The 21,496-nt window shown below is 56.1% G+C and overlaps 2 protein-coding genes across 11 annotated transcripts in view; both read left to right on the top strand.

Annotated features, from left to right (window-relative positions):
• The window catches only part of ANK1 (ankyrin 1), a 197,385-nt gene extending 184,269 nt beyond the window's left edge, over positions 1 to 13,116 (top strand). For 5 of the 10 annotated variants that reach the window (XM_045186675.3, XM_045186673.3, XM_053916482.1 and 2 more), the window contains exons 39-42: positions 335 to 632; positions 4,884 to 4,967; positions 5,996 to 6,136; positions 12,050 to 13,116. In XM_045186675.3, the coding sequence (XP_045042610.2) occupies positions 335 to 632; positions 4,884 to 4,967; positions 5,996 to 6,136; positions 12,050 to 12,076 (550 nt within the window). In that variant the 3' untranslated portion in view covers positions 12,077 to 13,116. Of the gene's footprint in view, positions 1 to 334; positions 633 to 3,786; positions 4,222 to 4,883; positions 4,968 to 5,995; positions 6,137 to 6,398; positions 6,530 to 12,049 lie in introns of those variants that run through there. The other 5 variants (XM_053916486.2, XM_053916479.2, XM_053916485.2 and 2 more) reach the window with 5 other exon arrangements.
• A 3,963-nt stretch (positions 13,117 to 17,079) lies between these two features.
• Positions 17,080 to 20,687, top strand: NKX6-3 (NK6 homeobox 3). The gene is made up of 3 exons (XM_024578799.3): positions 17,080 to 17,461; positions 18,857 to 19,026; positions 20,437 to 20,687. The coding sequence occupies exons 1-3, from the start codon at positions 17,080 to 17,082 to the stop codon at positions 20,674 to 20,676; spliced, it is 792 nt and encodes a 263-aa protein (XP_024434567.1). The 3' UTR covers positions 20,677 to 20,687.
• The last annotated feature ends 809 nt before the right edge of the window (positions 20,688 to 21,496 follow it).

The raw sequence follows: 21,496 nt of genomic DNA, 5'->3' as shown, positions 1-21,496 counted from the left end.
GGTGGCCTGGAGGGCTGCAGGGGAGGGATGAGCTGATGGGTGTGGAGGCCCCCCGACTGGATCTTCGGTGTGAGCCCGGAGTGGAGCCGTCCACGCAAAGGGAGGGGCCAGTGGCACTGGTACCCATAGCCCTGCCCTCCTGGACAGCACGGATGGCTCATTGGTACCTCTCTGGGCAAGGCAGTCAGCTGTGTGGTTTGCACACTCTCTGCCAACCCTTGGGGGGCTGTATAGGCTGTGACCTGGGTCAGCCAGGGCTCTGGAGGGGGCGGATGTCTGCAAGAGCAGAGACTGAAGGGTGACCAGGTGTCCTTTCTCTGTTCCTGGGCCCCAGACTGCAGGACTGGGAGGGGGAAGGCTCCATCGTCTCGTACCTGCAAGATGCTGCACAAGGTTCCTGGCAAGAGGAGGTCACTCGAGGCCCACGCTCATTCCAGAGAACAGTCACCACCGACAAAGTGCTGGAGCCCAGCGGGGCGCGGGGGTACGAGAGGGTCCTGGTGGCTGCGGCTGAGCACTTGCAGCCAGGGCAGCCCGAGGCCGAGCACCTGCAGGCTGGCCAGGAACGAAGACGACAAGACCTCCAAGAGTGGGCACAGGAGGCGGAGCGCACCTTCTCCAAGGTGGTAAAGGTGAGGACCCTGCACCAGTGCCAGAAGGCGCCTGAGGCCCAGGCGACCTCCCATTCATTCAGCCCAGAGCCGAGCAGGTTCATTTTCTTTAGAAATTGTGGTGGTGACTTTGCTTTCCCTACAAGCTTCCTTGGCCTTAGTCTACCGCCCTGACCCCCGCTGAGGGAGGGACGCACTGACCTGAGTGGGGCTCCTGAGTGTCCAGGCACAGCCAGTGCTGGCACCATCCTCACAATGGCCCCGGCTCTCAGAGGTCATTCCCATCCGGCCGCTGATGTTGAGCAACTTGCCCAAGGTCACAGGATCAGAAGTGGGCTTTGAGTGAGGCCTGGCTGGCCCAAGGCCATGGTTCTTGTTGGTTTCCTTTTTCCATCAATTTTTAGAAAAGGTTCAGAGCTGAGAGAACTGGGTGTTGGGCTCACTCTGGTCCTTCCATGGTCTGTGTGGCTGTGGACAAGCCACTCTCTTCTTGGCACCTTGACTTGTCACTGGTAGACGAGGAGCCAATGGATTAATGAGGAGTGAATGGGTTATCGCCAGGTTCACCTGGGGGGAGTGCTGTGATTCTGTGGGTGGGCTCAGCAAAGGGGAACAGGGGGTGGGTGGGAAGAACGTTCGCGCCACAGGCTCTCTCTCCTCCCCTCTGGATTCCCAGCCTCTCCATCACCCTCCCTCCGTCCCTTTCAGTTTGTCCCACTGAACTGTTTTTATTCATTCACTTTTATCTTCATGCCCCATTCTTACTCTCTTGCCCCTCCCCATTCCCACAGACATCCATTTTAATGTGGTTTTTGAAAAAAGTTTCATTATGAAAAATTGCAAATACATACAAAAACAGACAGTATCATATTGACTTGCCCTGCACACTTCACCAGGCCCATCTTGTCTCATCTGTACCACCCTCCATTCTCTCCCACCTCCCCTGTATGATTTTGAAGCAAATCCCAGACATCTTATTAATATGTCTTTTTAATTTATGGGTTCTCAGAAAATCTGTGCCGCTGTTCTGTGCCTTTGTATTCTTCATATGTGCATAAACGGTATGTTCTGTATCTCTTCGGTCTCTTACTGTTCTGTCTGTGCCGTTCCGTCATCCGGGAAGGGCTTTCTTTGTCCCTTTCCGTCTGCTTCTTTCTTCTCTTCTCTCCCCATGCCCCCCTCTGTAATCGGTCCTAGCAGTCACCTCTGGGGACCGCAGGACTCGGCTGCCTCCACAACGGTCCTAGGCTGCTGACTGTCAAAGCTGCTAGGAATTAAATCGGGTTTTATTTAGAATGTGCCCTTGCCAAGTATGTGCCTCGGACAAGACAGGCAGCTGTGTCCATTTTTAACCCCAGCCCACCCTGTTCATTTTTTTGCTTCAAGCTCTTCCTTGGTACCACCGTCTGCTGCTCTAGTAGCACGAACTTGGCCCAGAGCACGAGAGCTCTTAACGGGGTTTGGACTCCTGACTGCCTGGGAAAGAGGAAGATTCTGTTCCTCTGCAGTCAGCCTGGGGGAGGGGAGACCTGGGGAGAAAGCAGGACCTCCCCAGAGGATCAAGGGAGAAACCTTCTGGGTCATTTGGTCCCACTGCCTCATTTGTAAGTGAGGAACCTGAGACCCAAAGTGGCTGAGGGCATCAGTCTCCAGGGTCACACAGGGAACCAGTGTCAGAGCCAGGACAGTCCAGATCTCCTTCCTCCCCCCGCCCTGCCCACCCCGTGGTGGGGGGGGCGGCGGCAGGTACCATACCTAAGGCTTCCCCAGCCTAGAGCAAGATTGGATGGTGTGGATGAGCTGCTGACCTAATCACCTGACAGGGCCCCAGGGAGAGTAATGAGGTCCATATAAGGTGCCGGTTTGCCAAGTACCCATTTGCTGGTATTTCCGGTGAATCTCTGAAAATAGTGACAGAGAGATAGAGAGATGCCCAGTAATTTGGGACATGGGAGGCGGGCCTGAAATGACTATAAGGCAGCCAGTCCTTCCCTGAGGACCTGAGGGAAATTCCTGAAATTGGACTCTGTGGCTGGGCCAACACTGAACCTGCTGTGGCTTCTGTTTTTCCAGTGCTTTCTTGTTGAAATGAGGCAGTGAAATCTGACTCTTTCATTTACTTACTCTTTCACTAGGCAACTTGCTTAACCTCTTGGTGCCTTCTTTTCCTTTGTGGAAAGTGATAGAATCTGCGTGGTAGGACCGTCGCGAGGCTTGCCCAAGTTAGTGGGTGAAGTACAGGTGGAACAGTGCCTGCAGAGCAGTGGGCACTGTGGTGAGTGTCTGCTGTTACTATTCATAGTGGTGGCACTTACCAGCCCTTGATACGCACAGCACTCGCGAGAACGGGGAAGGGAGAGCGCTTGAATCCCCCCTGTCTGACGGACGAGGAAGCTGAGGCCCAGGGGAGGCACCCAGCTTTCCCTTGTAGGGTCACTGTTGTGTCCCAGCTCTTTGTTCTCTCTGCCACGTGGGCTGCTACTCAAGCAGGAACAGCCTGATCCCGAAAGTGGAATTCCTTTCAGCCACAGCTGCTGCGGCTGCATTTGTGAATCAGCTCTGGAAAGGCGAGTTTCATGTGCGTCGTTCTGTTCCTCGCGGGCGGGCGCTGACAGCCAGCCGGGGAAGAGCCTTTGAGGACAGGCCTGAAATAGACACACCCGTTACACGCTTACGCTCAGGGCTGCTGTGCCCAGCAAAGGGGCTGATGGGAAGGAACGGTACGGGCCCTGCCACCTGTGCTGGACCCTGCTGTGCTGGGCCCGAGCACGTCACTCATCCCAGGGCTATTTTTGAAGTGAACCCTTAACTCTCCAGGGCATCAGCTGGTTCCCCACGAGAGGGGGTGAACGTCATTCTGATCACGGGCAGGAGCAGCCCGGGGAAACACACAAGTAGCTGCATTCCCCGGATGCCTTATTTTCTGGAGTCCCTGAATGGGAAAGTTTCCCTGGGCAGAACTGCCTCTAGTTCACATGGGGGCAGGCAGGCAGGAAAGGCAAGGGGCCGTGGGCCTCTTCAAGCTCTTGGGTGGGGTGGGGCGGGGTCTCTCACGGTGACTTTGACATGAGCTTTCAGTGCCCAGGACATGCACACCTGCCGGCTTCCTTCTAGCCCAGTTGGACAACCCCCGCAGCTGGTTTGGAAGCTAAAATTATCGGAGGCTGACGTCACCCAGGCGTGAGGGCAGAGCCTGGGGCTGCTCAGCAGCAGGACACTCAGGCGGGCAGTTCTAGAGAGAGGCTGGTCAGTTTCCTGCCTAGAGACTGTGGAGTGAGAATGGAAGGGGTCCCACGGGGACTCAGGGGTGCAAGAAGAGAATGAGAGGTCGGACCCCTGCATCAGCCAGAGCCCTGGCCCCGCTGGTCCCCGGAGGGCTGGCCTGGTGAGGATGTGGGCTTTCATCACCCAGCTCCTAGTCACCTTAGTACTGCTGGGCTTCTTCCTGGTCAGCTGCCAGAATGTGATGCACATTTTTAAGGGCTCTCTGTGCTTTGTGCTAAAGCACATCCACCAGGAACTGGATAAGGAGCTGGGGGAGAATGAAGCCCTGAGTGATGACGAGGAGACCATCTCCACCAGGGTAATCCGGCGTCGGGTCCTCTTGAAGGTAATCACCAGGCAGGAGGCAGGGCTGGAGCTGGAGGTGGGGGCGCCGGAGGCCAGGGCTCCGGGGCAGAGGGCACAGTGCTGTGATGTGTGTAGGGGGGTCTGGGGCAAGGCGCCGGACGCAGGTCAGGAGACACGTTGGAAGAGAAGGGACCAGAGGGCCTCAGGGGACAGGCCCTCTGTGCTGGCCGAGAAACCCAGCTCTGGGATTTGGTGGGCCTGTTCTTACCCTGCTTCTGTCGTCAAGTTACACCAGTGCGGTGGTGTCTGTGCAAGGGCACTCTTCGCTGCAAAGGACTGGAGGAATATAAATTAGGTGCCTCCCTTACTCCCTTGGGGTCTCCTCCATGAAACTTGCATGATTGCCCCTCTTTTGCCTGCTCCCCCGTGCTGCTAAGGGGATGAGCACACGCAGCTCTTATAAGCCCTGGGCTCCATCCTCAATCCCCATGGCCCCACCGGGTGCCTCTTGCACTCACTCGCAGAGGCCCGTTTGGCTGCCCCTACATGCTGAGTTGGAGTTTCCTGCTGGGGTGGGATTTGTCAGACCGTGACTCTTGCTGCTGCTGCTGCTGTTGCTGCTGTTCTATTTCCACATCCTCCGATCCTGTTCCCTAACTCCCGCCTATTAATCTTGAGTTTTCTCCCTTTCTCTAATTGCAGGGGAATGAGCTTCAGAATATTCCAGGGGAGCAGGTGACTGAGGAGCAATTCACAGATGAGCAGGGCAACATTGTCACCAAGAAGGTGGGTGCAGAGAGTCCCCTGAGCTGGGGGGAGGCAGGAGAACCAAAGGCTAAAAAGGCAGGCAGTACACTTGCCTCCCTGGTGGCCGCCCTAACCGAGGGGTAAGCACGGCTCAGACCGGTCAGTTCGGGTGCCAGGCGCTCTTGTCTTCTGTGATCTGGGCATGACATTCCTCGCAGCCACTTTACCTCTTTCCACCTGAACTGAGTTCCCACTACACTGTTCCAGCAGGACTGACCCCCAGGGAGCAGCCCAGACCTGGTCCTGTGACACCCAGCCCTGAAAAGGGCTGCAAGACAGCAGTGTGGTGGTCCCCGGCCTGTCACCCACCTCTTAAATTAAAAAGGATGTGGAAATGCATTGAATTGGTAGCAGATTTTAATTCACTAGACATGAAGCTACCTAACAAGGGCTGGGCACCTTGCTAGGTGCGGGCAGAAAGGAGAAGAAGGAGCAAAAGGGAGACCTTGCATGTGCCCACCTATGGTGCTGCTCACCCCACGTTGGAGCAGACCCCTCACCTCTGTCTTTCCTACTGCGTGCGAGCTCCCTGTGGGCAGGGACTGTGTCTTGTTTGTGTTTTCATCCTAGCACGTGGTAGGGGCAGAGTAAACAGTTGTTAGAATATTTGGATGAATGAATAAGGGAGTGGTGGATTGAATCGAATTACTATAGATGGAAAAGCAATGTCCTCGCCCTCAGGAGCTTGCAGGCACAGGAGGAACACAGACAGCGTAAACTTCCTTCGCTACCAAAAAGCAGAGGAAATGCTGTTGGCTGGACAGAAGTTATATGTGTGGTCCAACCTTGGTCATTAGAACCTGCTAAGACCCCTCTGCAAATTCTAGTCCCCTTGAGGCTGTCCAGGGCGAGTATTTCCACACAGTGATGGGAATGAGAGACCTGTCCTGTTCTTGCCACTTTGGGACAAAGGCTGCCTGCCCCTCAACACCATCCCCAGGGACTTGCTCTTTTCAAGCTCTGTCTTTATGGCTTCACCAGCCCCTTCTCCCTTCCCTCTCTTCCAGATCATTCGCAAAGTTGTTCGGCAGATAGACTCATCCGGTGCCGATGACACCCAGGAGCACGAGGAGGTGATTGTTGAGGGGCCCCCGGAAGACCCTGGGGAATTGGAAGCTGATATTGATTACTTTATGAAACACATCAAGGTACTGCAGTGGCCGTGGCCTCTGAGGCCCTTGCTCTTCCAAGTGGCCTGGCTCCTGTACCTGCCGCTGACTTCTGCACCAGCCCACTCTGGATTTCAGTCTGCCCTGTGCTGACCTCCCCAGGCTCCCCCTGGAGCCTTCCTTCCTCCCCAGGGGGCAGTGTTCCCACTGCCACCAAATGATGCCTTTCATGCTCTTGCCTACTTGTTGCCCGTCTCTCTGTGCGATCTGTCCTGTGTTCTGTCTCTGCTGCTGTCTCCAGGTGGAGCTGAGAGGGAGCAGCCTGCAGCCAGACCTGCTAGAGGGCAGGAAGGGGGCTCAGATAGTGAAGCGGGCAAGCCTGAAAAGGGGGAAACAGTGATCTCGAGCACCCCTCCAATGGCATCTTTGGAGGTAACAGAGTCTTTCTGCATTCTCTCTGCATGGCTTGGTCTTCGTGGAGTGACTGGCCCTGGCAATGGCTGCTCCCATCCTCACCCCGCCCCTCTGCTCAGCATGATGCAGGGTGAACAGCTGTGGTGCCAAGGCATAGATTCTCATCTCCCCACCTTCTCACTGTGCCTCTGAGTCTCGATTTCCTCTTCGAGAAAACAGTTATCAATATCTCCTGACCTACCCCTCAGGAAGTACAAAAATACAGAGTTGAAAAATGCTTGGATGAGCAAAAGTGCTTGATAATCTCAATAGTGATATTATTTTGGAAACCAAGCAACGGGATCTGGAAGATGAGGACAGGGCATCAGCGAGGGGACCCGAGTCTGTCTAGGCTGTGCTATTCCAACCCATGTGCCTAGGAAGAGCTCCAACAGTGACAGACGTGGAACTGTACTGTCTCTTGAACCTGGGACCCTTTGGAAGTCCCCACCAATGGATGGCTTCCATTCTCCTTGGTGTTTCTTAAAACCTGTCGCTCCCCTGATTTCTAGGAAAGGGCAAAGTTAACAGGCCCAGGGGTGCATGGTGTCTTCCCTACGAGTCAGGAGGGCTGTGTGGGAGCATGCGTGACTGCGCATGGGGTGGTGAGGCTGAGAAGCCGGGGCGTGTGGTGATGTGTAGCAAAGGAGACACAGCGGCGAAGGCTCTCCAGTGGGCCACGCAGTGCTGGGGGCTTCAGCGGCCAGCTCTGACCTCGTCCTCCCTGAGGGATCCTGTACTGAGCTGCCCCGAGGCTCTTCACTGCGCCCGGCTCGGGGCAGCTCAGTACAGGATGCATCGGGGTGGGAGTCGGCAGGAAGCGAGGAAGCACTGTGGTCCCAGCGCAGCACTGACCGGGTTGTTGCCGTTTTTAAACCCCCAGGGCCCGGCTCTGGGCTGAGCGGCAAGCCCGCTGCGGCTTTCTGCATTCGGCACAAAGCAGGGCTGCTGCCTCTGCTCCCCAGCCACCAGAAGTGCTGACTCTGGGCTTCCCAACATACCTCAGCACTTGGGCAAAAGAGAGGACTGGCAGATCCAGTTATGGGATAAAATTAGACCTGAATCCTCAGCAGCTTAAGGAGGTCACAGTGTTAACCCTGGGACTGCCGGGGGAGGGTCCCACCAGGCTGCTGGTTTAGGAGATTAGCTGTGACCAGTCCTGGAAATAATCCAAAGATGCACATAATTAGAAAAAGCGGAGAGTGGAAGCAAAAGTACACCCCTCAGCCCTGTGTTCCTTATGGTAGCGGCGGCAGCAGCAGCAGCAGCAGGGACTTTAAATTTCAGCTTCTGTTTGCCTGGGCTTCTCCTGGCCTTCCTGAGCAGGGGAGAGGCAGCCCAGAAGCCAGCCTGGGCAGAAGGGCAGAACCTAAGGACTTTTATTTCTTTAACTTTCTGTGGATGATCTCACTGCACCACCCACAGGGCATGCAGGTCCAGCCACTGAGCTTGGGTGGCAGGAAGGCAGGCCAGCCCGGCTCCAGCACAGTGCTGGAGCTTCTGCCAAGAAAAGGCCAGGGAAGCGTGAGGTGGGGACAGCAGTGAGGGAGCCAGTGATGAGGCAGACACCGGCCTGGGTCCCAAAGAGCCTAACCTGCAGCCTGCCAGGCCCCCCTCCCAGCAAGGCAGGCCGCAGAGAAGACGGTGAAGGGGTAGAAAGCTCTCTGGTCTTTAATGCTACCACCCCCTCGGCCTTCATTGTTTGTGGATCTCACACTTGCAGATTCATCTACTAACTCAGATTTATTTTAACCCTCAAGGCAACCCAGCACTTCCAGGGTCACTCATGGACACATGCGCGGTGGGTGCTTGTTCCCAGCCGAGGTCAAACGAGGCGCTCGGCCCTGGTCTCAGCTCGCAGACCGCAAACAAGGGTCTTTCTGCGGTCTCTCTGGTGCCACGGGTGGATTTTTGTTGTTGTTGCACTTTTGGGCTGTCTGTTGGTGATTTCACTGTTTTGGCCTCCCAGGCTAGAGTTGGGAGAGCTGTCTTGTGTTCCCAAGTGCAGGAAGGCTGTGATGTGCCTTCAGGAGAAACTACATGTGTTCAATAAGCTTCACTCAGGTGTGAGTTAAAGCGCTGTTGGCCGTGTGCTCAGTGTAGTGAAGCAATGCTATGTATTAAAGAAGGTGCCTTTAAACAGAAGACACACACGGAACATGGCTAACAATAACGTGCACAGAGGCCGGCAGGGACCTGACGCTGTGTTTTCCGTAGGAGCAGTGGCTCAGTCTTGGCTGATCCAGTGCTCGTGGCAGCTTCTTAGAACATTACTGCAGGTAACGAGCATCAACTGCATGTCTTTCAAAAAGGGTGAGAGCTGGGGCTTGGGGGTCTAGATGGAAGACCTGGCTCCTCCGATTTGCAGGTTGTATCACCTCACACAAGTCATTTAACGGCCCCGAGCTTCGTCCTCCTCGAGGGAGGCTGAAAGTAGTCCCTTCTGAGTGTGTGCTACACCTCAGTAAAGAGATTGAAAGAGAGCCCTGGTAGCCGTTGTGAAGGGCAGAGAGCATGTGTATCCGGGCGCTCCATCAGTTGCAGGTCTTACTTGCACTGTGACCGGGGCAAGGCAGCTGGCCTCTGAAGCCTTGGGCTCCTTGGCCGGAACTTAGCAATGACACGGGTATTCCCCCGTACAGGGTGGTTATGGTGATTGATGAGTTTATGTTTGTGTAAAGGGCTCGGTAAATTGTCAAGTTCTAATCCACTGTTGCTCCGAGTGCTTTCCACATCCCTGTAACTCAGTCTTCTGAGAGTGTGGTTAAAATACAGGTTCCTGGGCCTTGCCCCAGACCTACTGAATTAAAATTCCGGAGCTCTGCCTTCCGCATCAGTTCCTTGGGTGGTTTTTATGTGTATGGAAGAGTTATGATGACTGGTGGTGGTTTTCTCTTACGAACCACCTAGAGGTGATGTGGCACAGTTGCAGGCTTTATAGTTAAAAGGGGAGCTGGAAGGAATGACAGTTATAGTTTGTTCAGAGATGTGATTCACCCCCCAAAGGGCAGAACACCCCCACCCCCAGTGAGGACAGAATAGACCCCAACTGCCCCTTCTGATGTCCCCACAGTCACTCCCACCTGGGGAAGAATTGGGCATCTGATGCCTGGCGGATATGGGAGGCGTGCTGTCTGGTGGTTTTTAAGAAGCTAGATAATTGCCGTTTGGCCGAGGCCTGGTTGTTTGAGGCGGATGGTAACAGCTGGCGAGTTCTGCTTTGTGCCCGAGTATTTGGGTCCGAGAATAAGGGTGTCCGTGCCGTCAAGAGTGACAGCGTGGCGCAGGGCGGCTGGAGGGCTGTGGGCAGCAGCTGGGACAGGGCTCTGGTTCTTGGCAGCCCTCTGTATCTGTTTGGCTCCGCCTTCTGGGGACTCCCCGAAAGCTGCAGCATGAAAAGGCTGCTGGGTTTTTTGTTTCGTTCTGTTTTCCTATTTAACAGACACTTTCCATTCAGACATGGTGGCTGCAAGTCTTGTGTTACTTCTGACCACAGAATATTTTATTCAGGTTAAAACTCAACAATCTCGAAGGGGCAGGGAAGTGAGGGGTTGCGTTTCATTTGGCTGTTGGCAGTTGCAGTCCACCCTCACTCCCAGACATTGCAGGTATATTGGAGTCCGGTACTGAGGAGAGGAAAGAGCCAGGGACCCGGACAGAGGGTGGGAACAGGTGGGAAGGCACAGACAGGTGAATTAAGGAAAAGAGCCTGCCCAGTGCAGCCACGAGCAACAGCAGGGGCATTTTCTACGCTCTCTGTGGGGTGAGACCTTCCTCAAGGGGTGGCCAGGCGAAGAGCTGTAGGGCTGGGAGGAATGCTGGACGCAGCCAAGAGACTGGCACTCCCGCCCTGCCCCTGCTGCTGCCTGGGTGCCCCGACTGGACCTGCCGCTGCTCCTCTTGGGGTCCCAGTTCACCCAAAGAGGAAACGAGCAGTTACCACAGAACGTCTCTTCCCCTTGAACTTTCTCCCCTGCCCCCTGCCCCCTGCCTGGGCAGAACAGTAGGTGGGAGACAGTAGCCTGTCTTCCCCAGCCTCACAATTCAGAAGGCCTCTTACTCAGGCAGCGTGGGGACCCGCTGCAGGGGCCAGGCCCGCTCTTGCCCTCGAAGAATTCACCCTGCTGTCTGGGGAAGAGCGCAGACACAGAAAGGGAGAGATGGGCCACGGGCAGCAGCACTTCCAGAGGGCCCGTTTATAGTTACGTCTGCATACCGCTCACTGTTCAAAGCACTTTATATATCTTTAGCTCTTTTATATTTTAAAAATATTTATTTGTTTACTTATTAGAGAGAGGGGAAGGGAGGGAGAAAGAGAGGAAGAGAAACATTGATCTGAGAAAGAAACATTGGTTGGTTGCCTCTCATACCTGCCCCCGACTGGGGACGGAACCCGAAACCTAGGCATGTGCCCTGACCAGGAGTTGAAGTGGAGACCCTCTGCACCTTTTGCTTTGTGGGAGGATGCCCAACCACACCCAGCCACACCAGTCCCAGTTCTTTAGCTCTTTTAAACATCACAACAATCTAAAGAGCTGCCCTCCTTTTATAGCAGTGGAAACTGAGTCACAGAGAGTCCATAATGTGACTGAGGTCACACGGCAGGAAATTGGCAGAGACAGGATATGAACTCAGGCAGTCTGGCTTCAGAGTTCATGCTCTTAACCCTACACCACGTGACGACACTGTGTGAAAGGTAGTGACAGGAAGGAAGAGTTTCCAGAGATGAGAGGAGGGAAACAAGAGTGAGCCGGAGTTATCAGGAAGGCTTTGTGGAGGAGAGGTCTAGAGGGTGGTAGGCAGAACTTCGTTTCGGTAGGGAGGAGAACCACGGCGTCCCAGCTGGGAGGGCCACGATCACAGGCAGGGAGCTAGACCCCCCCCCCCCAACACACACACATATCGAAAGAGCTGTGGACCTGTGCCAAAGAGGCAGTGTGATCCCCTGAAGCCATGAGCTCCGGAGGCCATGGTCTTGTTGGCTCCGTCTCAGGGACCCCGGGGCTGGCGCACAGCAGACTCCAGTGCATGTTGGCTGAACTGAACTGAGAAGGTGGAGGGTGCTGCTGCCTAGCCCCGCCCCTCTCTTGGCACAAGCCTGGCTCATGGTCATGGCCCCTTTCGTAGGCACAAGACCTACTCATGGGGATTTCTTCCTAAGCGTCAGAGCCTCCCGCCTCCTCCCTGAGACACAAAGCACCCACACGGGAGGGTTTTCTAGGGGATCATCCACTTGGCAGGGAGCTAGTACAGGCCAGGTCAGCCACCTCTGAGAGGCAGCGTCGGGGTTGGGAAGCGCGGGGCAAGGATGGCTGGTACTTCTGGAAGGTCAGGGGCTCTGAGCTCAACACATTTCTGCTCATCGCCTTGCTTGCGGAGGCTGCTTTTCCTGAATCAGACCCTACCTGAGCAACCAGCACAAAACTCAGTATTTGGGAGTTTTGCTGGTTGCTGCACCTTTAAATTCTAAGTGTCTCCTTCTCTCTTTGTGTCCCTCAGGATCACACCTCAACACCCAACCCTTGAACTCCACACACTCCGCCATGCACACGGGAGGAGAGCTGGACGGGAGGGCCGCACGGTGGCGCAGTGTTCCTCTAGGCTGATGGCCGATCTCCGGAAGGGACTTCCTTTAGTCTCACAACCGCATGAACGACTGACTGCAGACGCATGACCTGCAGTGCTCAACCCTGCCTCTAGCGACAGCTGACAGCGGATCTCTGTCAGGAACCGGGACAAAAGCAGCGAGAAGGGGGAGAGAGAGAGAGAGAGGGACAGAAAGCAAGCTCGAGAGAGCACTCGAACACAGAAGTGAACAAGGGCTCTTTGTGGCTGGGGATGATATATTTTTTTAAATCGTTTTAATTTCGACTTGTTACAGGGTACTTATTTTTTTCAACCTCATCTGTAAGAAATCCATGTGGGCTTTCTGGAAAGAAAAAAAAAAATGAGAACTAGGCGTGAAATCAGTTCCGCACCTTAATCCCGCTTCCTCACCTGCCAGCCTTCCCTACCCACACATACCTCCATTCCACTGGTGAGAATCTCCTCCCCTCCTCAGTGGGCGCCCCCCCCTCCGCCCACGCTCCACACCACCCTGAGGAAACACACACAGGCACCTCTCCCCTCTGTCAGTATACACACAGATTTTACTGTGATGTCCGAAGCTGTATAGAATCTCCTGTGGATAAACTGGATTTTTTTTAATGTTGTCTCTCTCTCTCTCTCTCTCTCTCTCTCTCTCTCTCTCTCTGCCAGTTTCAATATTAATCATCTTCCAATGGAAAAGTCATTACCTTTGGAGTGCATTCGGGGTTCCTTGTGTTAGGGACTTAAGAATCTGAAGTGAGGACCCCAGGCTTAGTTGTAGGGCTCGGAGGGAGCCAGTGCCCCGTCTGCAAGGGTCTTCTCTCTGGGTTGGTGGCCGTCCCAGGATTGCACCAGCATGTTCAATAGAGAAGAGGTTTTTCTATATCTTCAAGCACTTCTATCATAGTCTGTGTTCAAAGTGTAAACTGTACAGTAATCAGCCTTGTGTATATGAAAAATAATAAATACTATGCAAACCAATAGAAACACTTTAGCAGTATGTGCAAAGCACTAACAGCTCAGCTCCTGAGGACTTCTCCAAGCTGCGGGAGAAGGAGCTACAGCCTGTCTTTCAGTGAAAGAGGAAGGGAGTAGGGCTGGTGAATGTATCTGCGGGTTCTCAGAAGTCAGCCACAACCCCCAAGGTCTCCCAGAGCGAACTTGGTGCTCTAAGTCCAGGCAGCCCGCAGGATGGGGGCCGAGGCTGGGCAGCCTCCGCGCTCCCGCTCTGACCAAGCCCCTCCGCCCCACCGGGAGAGGCGGGGGAGGGGCCACTCCTGACGAGCCCAGGGGAGGGGAAGCCGGAGGAGAGAGCAGCTGACCACCAGGAGGCCCGAGGCTAGGAAGGAGACCCCCGCCCCCCAGGCCAGGCCCCGGTCAGAGCAGGAAGGAAACAGACAGCTGGCTGTTCCTCGCCTCGGTGCCACCAGGGAAGAGCCTTAAAAGTTACACTAGAGCCTCCGGCAGAGGGAGGCCCGAATCAGCACAATCCGGCCCCGCCCTGCGCGGCGGGGGCCCTCCAGGGCCAGAGAGAGACTGGCAGGCTCTGCTGGCTGTCACAGAGCCACTGTTCGTGGGTGTCCAGTCACCTTCCTCCCTGCCACTCTTCTGACGTGTCCTCAGAACACATTCACACCTTCCAAGTAGCACAGAAGCTCCCTCAGTGTCATAGCGCCCACGGTCCTGTGCCTGTCGCCGGCTGCACAGGTCCCGGAGGAGCGGGGCATGCGGACGGCCCAGCCCAGGGGGCGGTCCGGGCGCCGCGGAGCCCCCACCCGGCCTAGGCGCTCCTGTTGGTCTGGGCAGATTCGCTTTTGCTTTCAGAGGGGCCAGCCTGGGAAGCGAAGGCCAAGCTGGCGGCCTCAGGCCCCCAGGGCTGTGCCCGAGCAAGAGCGGCCCCGGCCACCCCTTTGGGGCAGGAGCGCAAGCCTGCTCCGCTGTTGGCGGTGAGGCTCGGCTGGAGCGCGCGCCCGTCCCCGGGCACCCCGAGCCCAGCCCCTTGGCCCCAGGCAGACAGGCGCAGGGCCCGACCCTCGCCCGGATCCTGTACGTTCCTGCCCCAGGCCGGCACTGCAGCAGACCCCCGTAGCCCCTCGCAGAGCCCCGCGCGACCCGCGGCCCCAGCCTTTGCTTTGGCACCTTCCGCTCCGTACCGCATGGCTGCTTGGCCCCGCCGCCCGGGCCCCCCCGGCGGCATGGCTGCCCGCTGCGGTTGCTAGTAGGAGCTGTTAGGGGAGGAGTTTGGGGTCTCCACACGTTGCCTAGAGAATGCTGCAGTCTGCACATTAGACGCTTTTTAGACGTTTTGAATTACCTTGATTTTTCTAATTGTTATGAAAATAAATCTTTTCTTGACTCTCTCCCACATGCTCTGTAATCGGGAGAGAATTCCCCTTGCCCACTCTGATGTATAGACCATTCTCCCTACACCAGCTGAACAAATGTCAAAATTAATAAAGAAACTGACCCGTGGCACAGGGCTCCATCTGTCCTTTTTGGCTCGTCCTTGGGGAGTTTCAGGTGCTGAGGCAGGAGTGAAGCCTGGGGGTAGGATCAGTCAGAAGGGTGCCCTGCTCACCAGGGAGGTGCCCACTTCCAGGAAACCTGGACAGTCCCCCTTAATCAGGACCACTCACGCTAGGAGAAGCTCCCCAGCCCCTGGGATGGTAGAGCACATTTCTGTCCCACCTATGATTACCATGACATGGGGGCAAATCCAACGTGGAAAGGGACACCACAAACCACCAGGGAACACAGCCGAGCCCACAGCTGGCATATGCTCACTCGGACCCCCTAGCGCTCCCTGTGAAGGCAGCTGGCCTTGGCACCCAATGCCTTTCAAAGCTGAAGAACTTTCAAGAAAATCACCCTGTTCCTAGCAATTAGTTCCTAACACTGCATGCAGGGCTGGCCATCAAGCTGGCCTCAGTTTCCTCATCTGTTAAATGGGGGGATGGATTAAGCCCTTGTTAAAATTTCTTCAGTGTTTTCTCCTGGGATCCCAAAACATGAGTGCCTTTGTCAAGCATGGCATTAAATAAGAAATCATTTGCTGCAGCTTTTCTTCCTCAGAAGTTCCCATCACTGTTGGGTGACAAAGTCACAGTTGCAGGGCCCCAGGAATACTCCCAGCCCTCGCTCTGAAGCTCCCCTCTCAGTTTCAGAAAAGCCGCTGGACCAAGGAGCCAGCCAGGGTTATGCAACCACACGGCCTAGAGGGTTTGCAACAGCACAGGTTCAGAATCACAGCAGCCTGGATGGGGCTGGGGGACGACTCTGGGATTCAGAATCGGGATTCTCCAAATAGCGGCTTGGTAGCACAGCCAGCTCAGATGGATGAGAACAGTTTTACTTGTTTTAAATCCAAACTTCTAGAAAAACAATGTCCTTTGTGAGGTCTTTCTTGCATTAAATTACATTTGCACCACAGAGAGCATGGCTCAGAGAGCCAAGGAGCTCATAGCCTGGTCAGGAAAGGGGTTGGCATTGCTGGCAGAGGAAGGGAAAAAGCCCACCTGGCTGGTGGTCACTATTTTTCCTGTCATTTTACCTGTTCAGGCCAGTGGCATGCTGATTACCATTAAAAAACCAAAAAACAAAAACTTCAAATAAGGATGCTGCTCCATACAGAATAGCCCAAGTTACTTACCGCTATTCCACCGTTTATAAAATGAAAGCCCCTAGAAAAGCCTTGTATGTTGTAAAAATTCAGTAGGAAAAAAAAGGCATGTGGGTGCCCCACGATTCAGTCTAGTTTCATCCACCAAAAATTCACTGAGCACCAACTAACTGCTCAGGACGAGGAACCACTACTGAATCAACAGCCGTCTTGGCCATCAAAGATTCGCAAGCCAGGCTCAAGCCAGACAGAATACGGCAATTGCCCTAGCAAAGGCACAAAGCTTTCCTTGGTGAAGGAGGATGGGAGGACCGAGGGGAGCAGGGTAGGTTGCCCAGAGGCAGAGGCAGGAAGGGCACACACCCAGTATGCCCAGAGCTACCCCAGTATGCCTGGTAGGCTCCCAGCCCCAGGCTCTCAGGCCAGTCCAGGGATGTGCATTCCCCCTCCTCAAAGCCCAGTCCCCCAACTTACCCATCCCGGGGTGGAGGAGGGAAGTAGGCATCCACACTCAGATTGCACACTCCCACGGAGGCTTGGGCATCTGCACGCTGGGCCCTGACTGCACACCTCAGGACAGCGACCCCTGAGTGGGACCTCCTTGCCTTCAGGGGAGCAGCTGCGAGAACTGTGACTGACTGCCAGCAGCTGCCTCAGGAGCCTCCAGGACCCCTCACCCGCCCACCTCTTCCTTAGATGCTGGACTGAAGGGACCAGGAGCAGGTGGCCCCCCTGAGAGTGAACAGAGCTTCCAGAGTGCGTTCTCTCTGTCTTTCACACACACACACACACACACACACACACCCTGGCTGATTTTACAGTCAATCTTTCAAAGTGCAATTTGTCTAGGAAAAGCCAATGTGAGGCCCATGTGGATTTCAACCAATGGCGACGCAGCTGGTGCCGCTCAGCCAGTCTCTGGTCTGTATTCTAATGGGCCCTATCTTTATCAGGGAAATGTTGCTTCTCTGAACTTAAAACTTCTTATGAAGGGTCCCCAGACTCAGAGGCAGAGGAGGGGTCAGAGCTGAGGTGGGGGGGGACTGACTGCCTTTCTTCAGGCTGGCAGGGAGAGAGGGACAGGGTGCAGGGGAGGCCTCTCACCTGTCCCAGAGCACCTGACTTCCCAGCAGCTGACGTGGGTGCCAGTCTCTGGGCAGGGGCTGGGCTGATGCCTTAGGTGGGAGGGCGGTCCGGGGCTCAGGACGCTTTTGACCTTCCAAACTTGCCATGGGATTCTGGGCCAGAGCTCAAGGTCTCAGGATTTAGGGGCCTGCATTTGGGCTTCCTGCCTTCCCTCGCTCACCCTGACCCGAGAAACATGGAGTCCAACCTGCAGGGAACCTTCCTGCTGAACAACGCGCCGCTGGCTCAGTTCTCGGAGATGAAGGCGCCCGTGTGCCAGTACTCCATGCAGAACTCCTTCTACAAGCTCGGCCCCCCGGGGCTGGGCCCCCAGCTGGCTGCCGGGACCCCCCACGGCATCACAGACATCCTGAGCAGGCCCGTGGCCACACCGAACAGCAGCCTGCTCTCCAGCTACCCCCACGTGGCAGGCTTTGGTGGACTGGGCTCCCAGGGGGTCTACTATGGCCCCCAGGTGGGGAATTTTTCCAAGGCTGGGAACGAGTACCCCACCCGGACCCGGAACTGCTGGGCAGACACAGGCCAGGACTGGCGAGGCGGGCGGCAGTGCGGCAACAGTGAGTACAGGGAACCTCCGGATCAGGGAGGAGGAGGTGTCTAAGGGGACACTCACATGGGGCCCACACCTGCCGCCCACCTCTCCTGAGCCTCCGTCAGACAGCCGGAAGCTCAGACACTGGGACCCATCTCTCGGCTGGGTTCAGAGCAGGATTCTTCCTTCCACATACCATCCCATCTTGCTTGGACAGGGCACCTTCCCCCCACTTTCCACCCCTTACCAGCTGCCACCTCAGCTATCCTTTCAGGAAACCTGGGTGTCTCTAAGTCTGGGGAAGACCACGTTGCCCACTGGGGGAGGGTCCAGCTGGCAGCTCACCTTACTTCTCCCCCAAGAAACCACGTCTTCATCCAAAGCGGGAAAATGCTGTCCCCAGGGAGGAGAAGTTGCCACCACGTCACCTTCCTGGAGAGCCCACTCACGCCCTGGCACCACTGAGGGGCACAGAATGCACACTGACTCCATTGCGCCCCACCTGCCGTCGAGGGGGCTGGTTCCTACTGTCCTCCTCAATGTTGATGTTAATAGTAGCAGCGACAACTGCCTAGATCCCAGGAGCAGTTACCTGGCTGTAGCTGTGGTGGGGGCTCCCCTCACCCTCCCCGTCCCCAAACCTGTTTAGAGAACTGGCCCACGATGCTAGTCCTCGGGGGCTGGAGGTGGGGCAGGACATGCACAGAGAGGTGAGGCTCGCCTGGGAGGCAGGGAGAGTGACAGTGGCTGCTGTGGACAGTGACCGGTGCCACGAAGGCCCTGCCTAGCTCAGGTGAGGGCAGAGGCAGGGGGATCCTCCACTGTGGTCTGAACACGGGGTTCCTAACGGACTGCCTTGGTTGGGGGCAGGGCCAGGTCTTGAGCCTCGGTGACTGTACAGTGTGGAAGACTCCCAGGCCTGGTGACGGGCCAAACAGTAGCTTGGGGCTTAAGGCTCTGGTTTCTGGAGACCTGGGAAGTGGGATCCCAAGAACAAGGAAGTCAGGAGGGAAGAATTCTCTGGCCCCTCAGACCCTGCTTGTTGGTGGAAGGGTCCTAATCCATTTTGTGCTGTCCCTGAGACCAAGGGGCAAGTTCTCTCGCCCTGGCGGGGAAGGAGGAGTAGGAACATTACTCAAAGAGGCATGGGTCCCAGGTGGGTCCTCAGCTCCCTCTGTCTCTAAGTAGCTGTAACCTGGGGCAGGTGCCTTCTCAGCAGGTGTCTGCCCACCTAGACCGAGGTCAAAGTCACTATTATCAGATTGTCAGGAATGCTACTCATATGAGAGATGTGCTGACCCAGCCACCCACCCCAACCGCAGTGGCTTCTCTGTAGGAGGGATCTGACCCCGGGGGAGAGGCAGGGCAGAGCTGGCACCCCACTCACCCTGCTAACTGCCCGTGTCCTTCCTCCCACCAGCCCCGGACCCCCTGAGCGACAGCATCCACAAGAAAAAGCACACTCGGCCCACTTTCACGGGGCACCAGATCTTTGCCCTGGAGAAGACCTTTGAGCAGACCAAGTACTTGGCTGGCCCTGAGAGGGCAAGGCTGGCATACTCCCTAGGGATGACAGAGTCGCAGGTCAAGGTGAGTACGAGAGGGACAAGGTGTGCCTACCGGCAAGGAGGAGCCTGAGGACAGGGTGCCACCGAGTGGGAGAGAGGCAGCCTTGCTCTCCCAGCAGCTCCCCACTCCCAGCGAGCGGTGTCCTGCTGCTTGGGCACTGCCTGTCCACCCAAACCCAGGGACTGTGACAGTTACCTTAGCCCAAAAAGGACTGTCAAGAATAAACCCTAGTTTGAGGTTTGTAGCACCTCGTTTAACCCTCACAGCATCCTTAACGTGGGTTTTACAGGTGAAAGGGCAGTCTCGGCTGAGCCTCAGGCTCACGGTCACCTGGGTGGTAAGTGCAAAGTTGGGAGTCAAACCCAGATCTGTGGGCCTCCAGCCTTGTGCTTCTCCATCTTCTGGGCATGGTCTGGGCCAGAAATTTCCAGAGCTGATGGCAGCCTCTGAACCCACATCAGGAGTCAGCCTCTGGGCCAGGTTAAGACCAGCTTCAGGCTCATTCCAGTAGCTGGCAGAGGGAGCTGGCCTTGGTTCACTGAACTTTAAAGTGAAGATAACACCCTCTCCTCCCCATGCCCATCTGAATGAAGTTCGGATGGGATACTGGACGTAGGAAGCCTCGGAGACCACACAAGGATCACTCTCACGCTGCTACACACCACGGAGCCTGAACTCAGTAACCGGGTTTCCACCTCCTCAGGCTCCTGGGGACAACTTCGGCAACGCTGATGCTAGATCTCTCCGGAGGGACTTTGGGTGCAGCGGCACCAGAGAAGAAGCCTTGAGGGATGCTGAACTGCCCAGCTCTGTGACACGGTGACAGTTTAAGAGGAAAGGGAAGTGCAGGGGAAGGCTGGGACTCAGGTCTGGGCTTGCTCAGGGCCCTGGATCCCCAGCCCCTGACGTCCGCAGCCTCCTGGTCTGCTGGAGAGAGAGCTGCCGAATCTAAGTGGAAGGAAATGGTGTGGCTCTTTTACATGTTTTTCTGTGCTTTTCTGTACTCTTCAACTATCTCAAGCATTGAAAAGATATTATTTTATAATTAAGGGGAAATTTTCTAGTGAAGTTCAGTGAGGGACTGTGTAGCTAAAAGTAGGTGTCTCTTGAGCCCCTGCTGCCAGACGGCTCCCACCAGGGGTGATCTCGGCATCATCCCCCCAAGTGCCCAGCTGGGGAAGTAGAAGGAAGACAGACCCCGAGAGGGTGGCAGCTCCGCCGGAAGGGCTGCTCACTCACAACGTTTCTTTTTTTTTTATTGGCCCCTCCCCTAAAAAAAGGTCGTGCGACCATCACAGCCTACTCTATTATTGAGCCACTTATTTACTATAAAAGGGTTGGGTGTCCTTGCCACCGAGGGGAGTCACCCTCCTCAAAAGGGCCCCTGCGTGTGCTGTCTGCACCTGACCCTCAGAGTCCCTGTCATTCCAGGTGTGGTTCCAGAACCGAAGGACCAAGTGGAGGAAGAAGAGTGCCCTGGAGCCTTCGTCCTCCACACCCCGGGCCCCTGGTGGTGCGGGCGCGGGCGGGGACCGCGCAGGCTCGGAGAACGAGGACGACGAGTACAACAAGCCACTGGACCCCGACTCCGACGACGAGAAGATCCGGCTGCTGCTCCGCAAGCACCGCGCCGCCTTCTCGGTGCTCAGCCTGGGCTCCCACAGCGTCTGACGCCCGGCCGGCCTGGCCCGCCATCTGCATCTCCGGAGGCTGCCTGCAGCCCCCTCCCCTCCCCGCTGCTGGTTGGACTGGGGGCACAGCTCTAACCTGGGGACTACGGAGGAGGAAGAGGAGAAGGGAGGGGAGGGGAGAGGGAGGAGGAGGAAGAGACAGAAATGGTGGTGGAGAAGGCCAGCCTGGCTAAGGCAGGAGGGAGCAAAGAGGGAGCCAAAAACTGGTCCCAAGACCCAGCACCCTCTCTGCCATCTTGCACTTCCAGGGGCCGGGCCTTGCCCTGCCAGCTGTGCAGATTGCTAAGTGCACAAGTAGATGAAAACGACCAGACTTTGCAGCCAGGAAACTGGCCGTGGGGGCTGCCCCAAAGGGAGCCTGCTGGCCTGGGCAAGGGACTGCTTTCTGCTCTGGGAGCTGGGAAACCAGGGCCCTGGACCCAGGGCGGCTACTGGCTGACCACAGAAGAAACGGTGGCATGCCCAGACCTTGGCATGGGAAGGATCCCACTTGAGGGGCCAGAGCCAAATACATAGCCCAAGCTGGAGGAAAACCACCCCGGGGAGGGCAAGTGGGTCCCAGCCAAGAAGAAACACCCGTGACACCCAAACTCAAGGATCACACCCCTGAAGGGAACAGTCCTCCTGGCTTCCTTTCTCCTTTTTGCCCTGGGTGGAAATCCCCCAGACAAGGAGAGACAAGAAGCCCCCACTGCTGGGAAAGACGAGGTTATAGGCAGAGGCAGAGAAAAGATGAGAATCCTAGTGGCTGATCTTGCACCCCAGAGCCACCCACCTGGGCTTTCCTGGGTGCAGATGCA

Source organism: Desmodus rotundus, chromosome 13, assembly GCF_022682495.2.
Source record: "Desmodus rotundus isolate HL8 chromosome 13, HLdesRot8A.1, whole genome shotgun sequence".
In the NCBI taxonomy this organism is placed as follows: Eukaryota; Metazoa; Chordata; class Mammalia; order Chiroptera; family Phyllostomidae; genus Desmodus; species Desmodus rotundus.
This window is presented reverse-complemented; position numbering and strand designations above follow the sequence as displayed.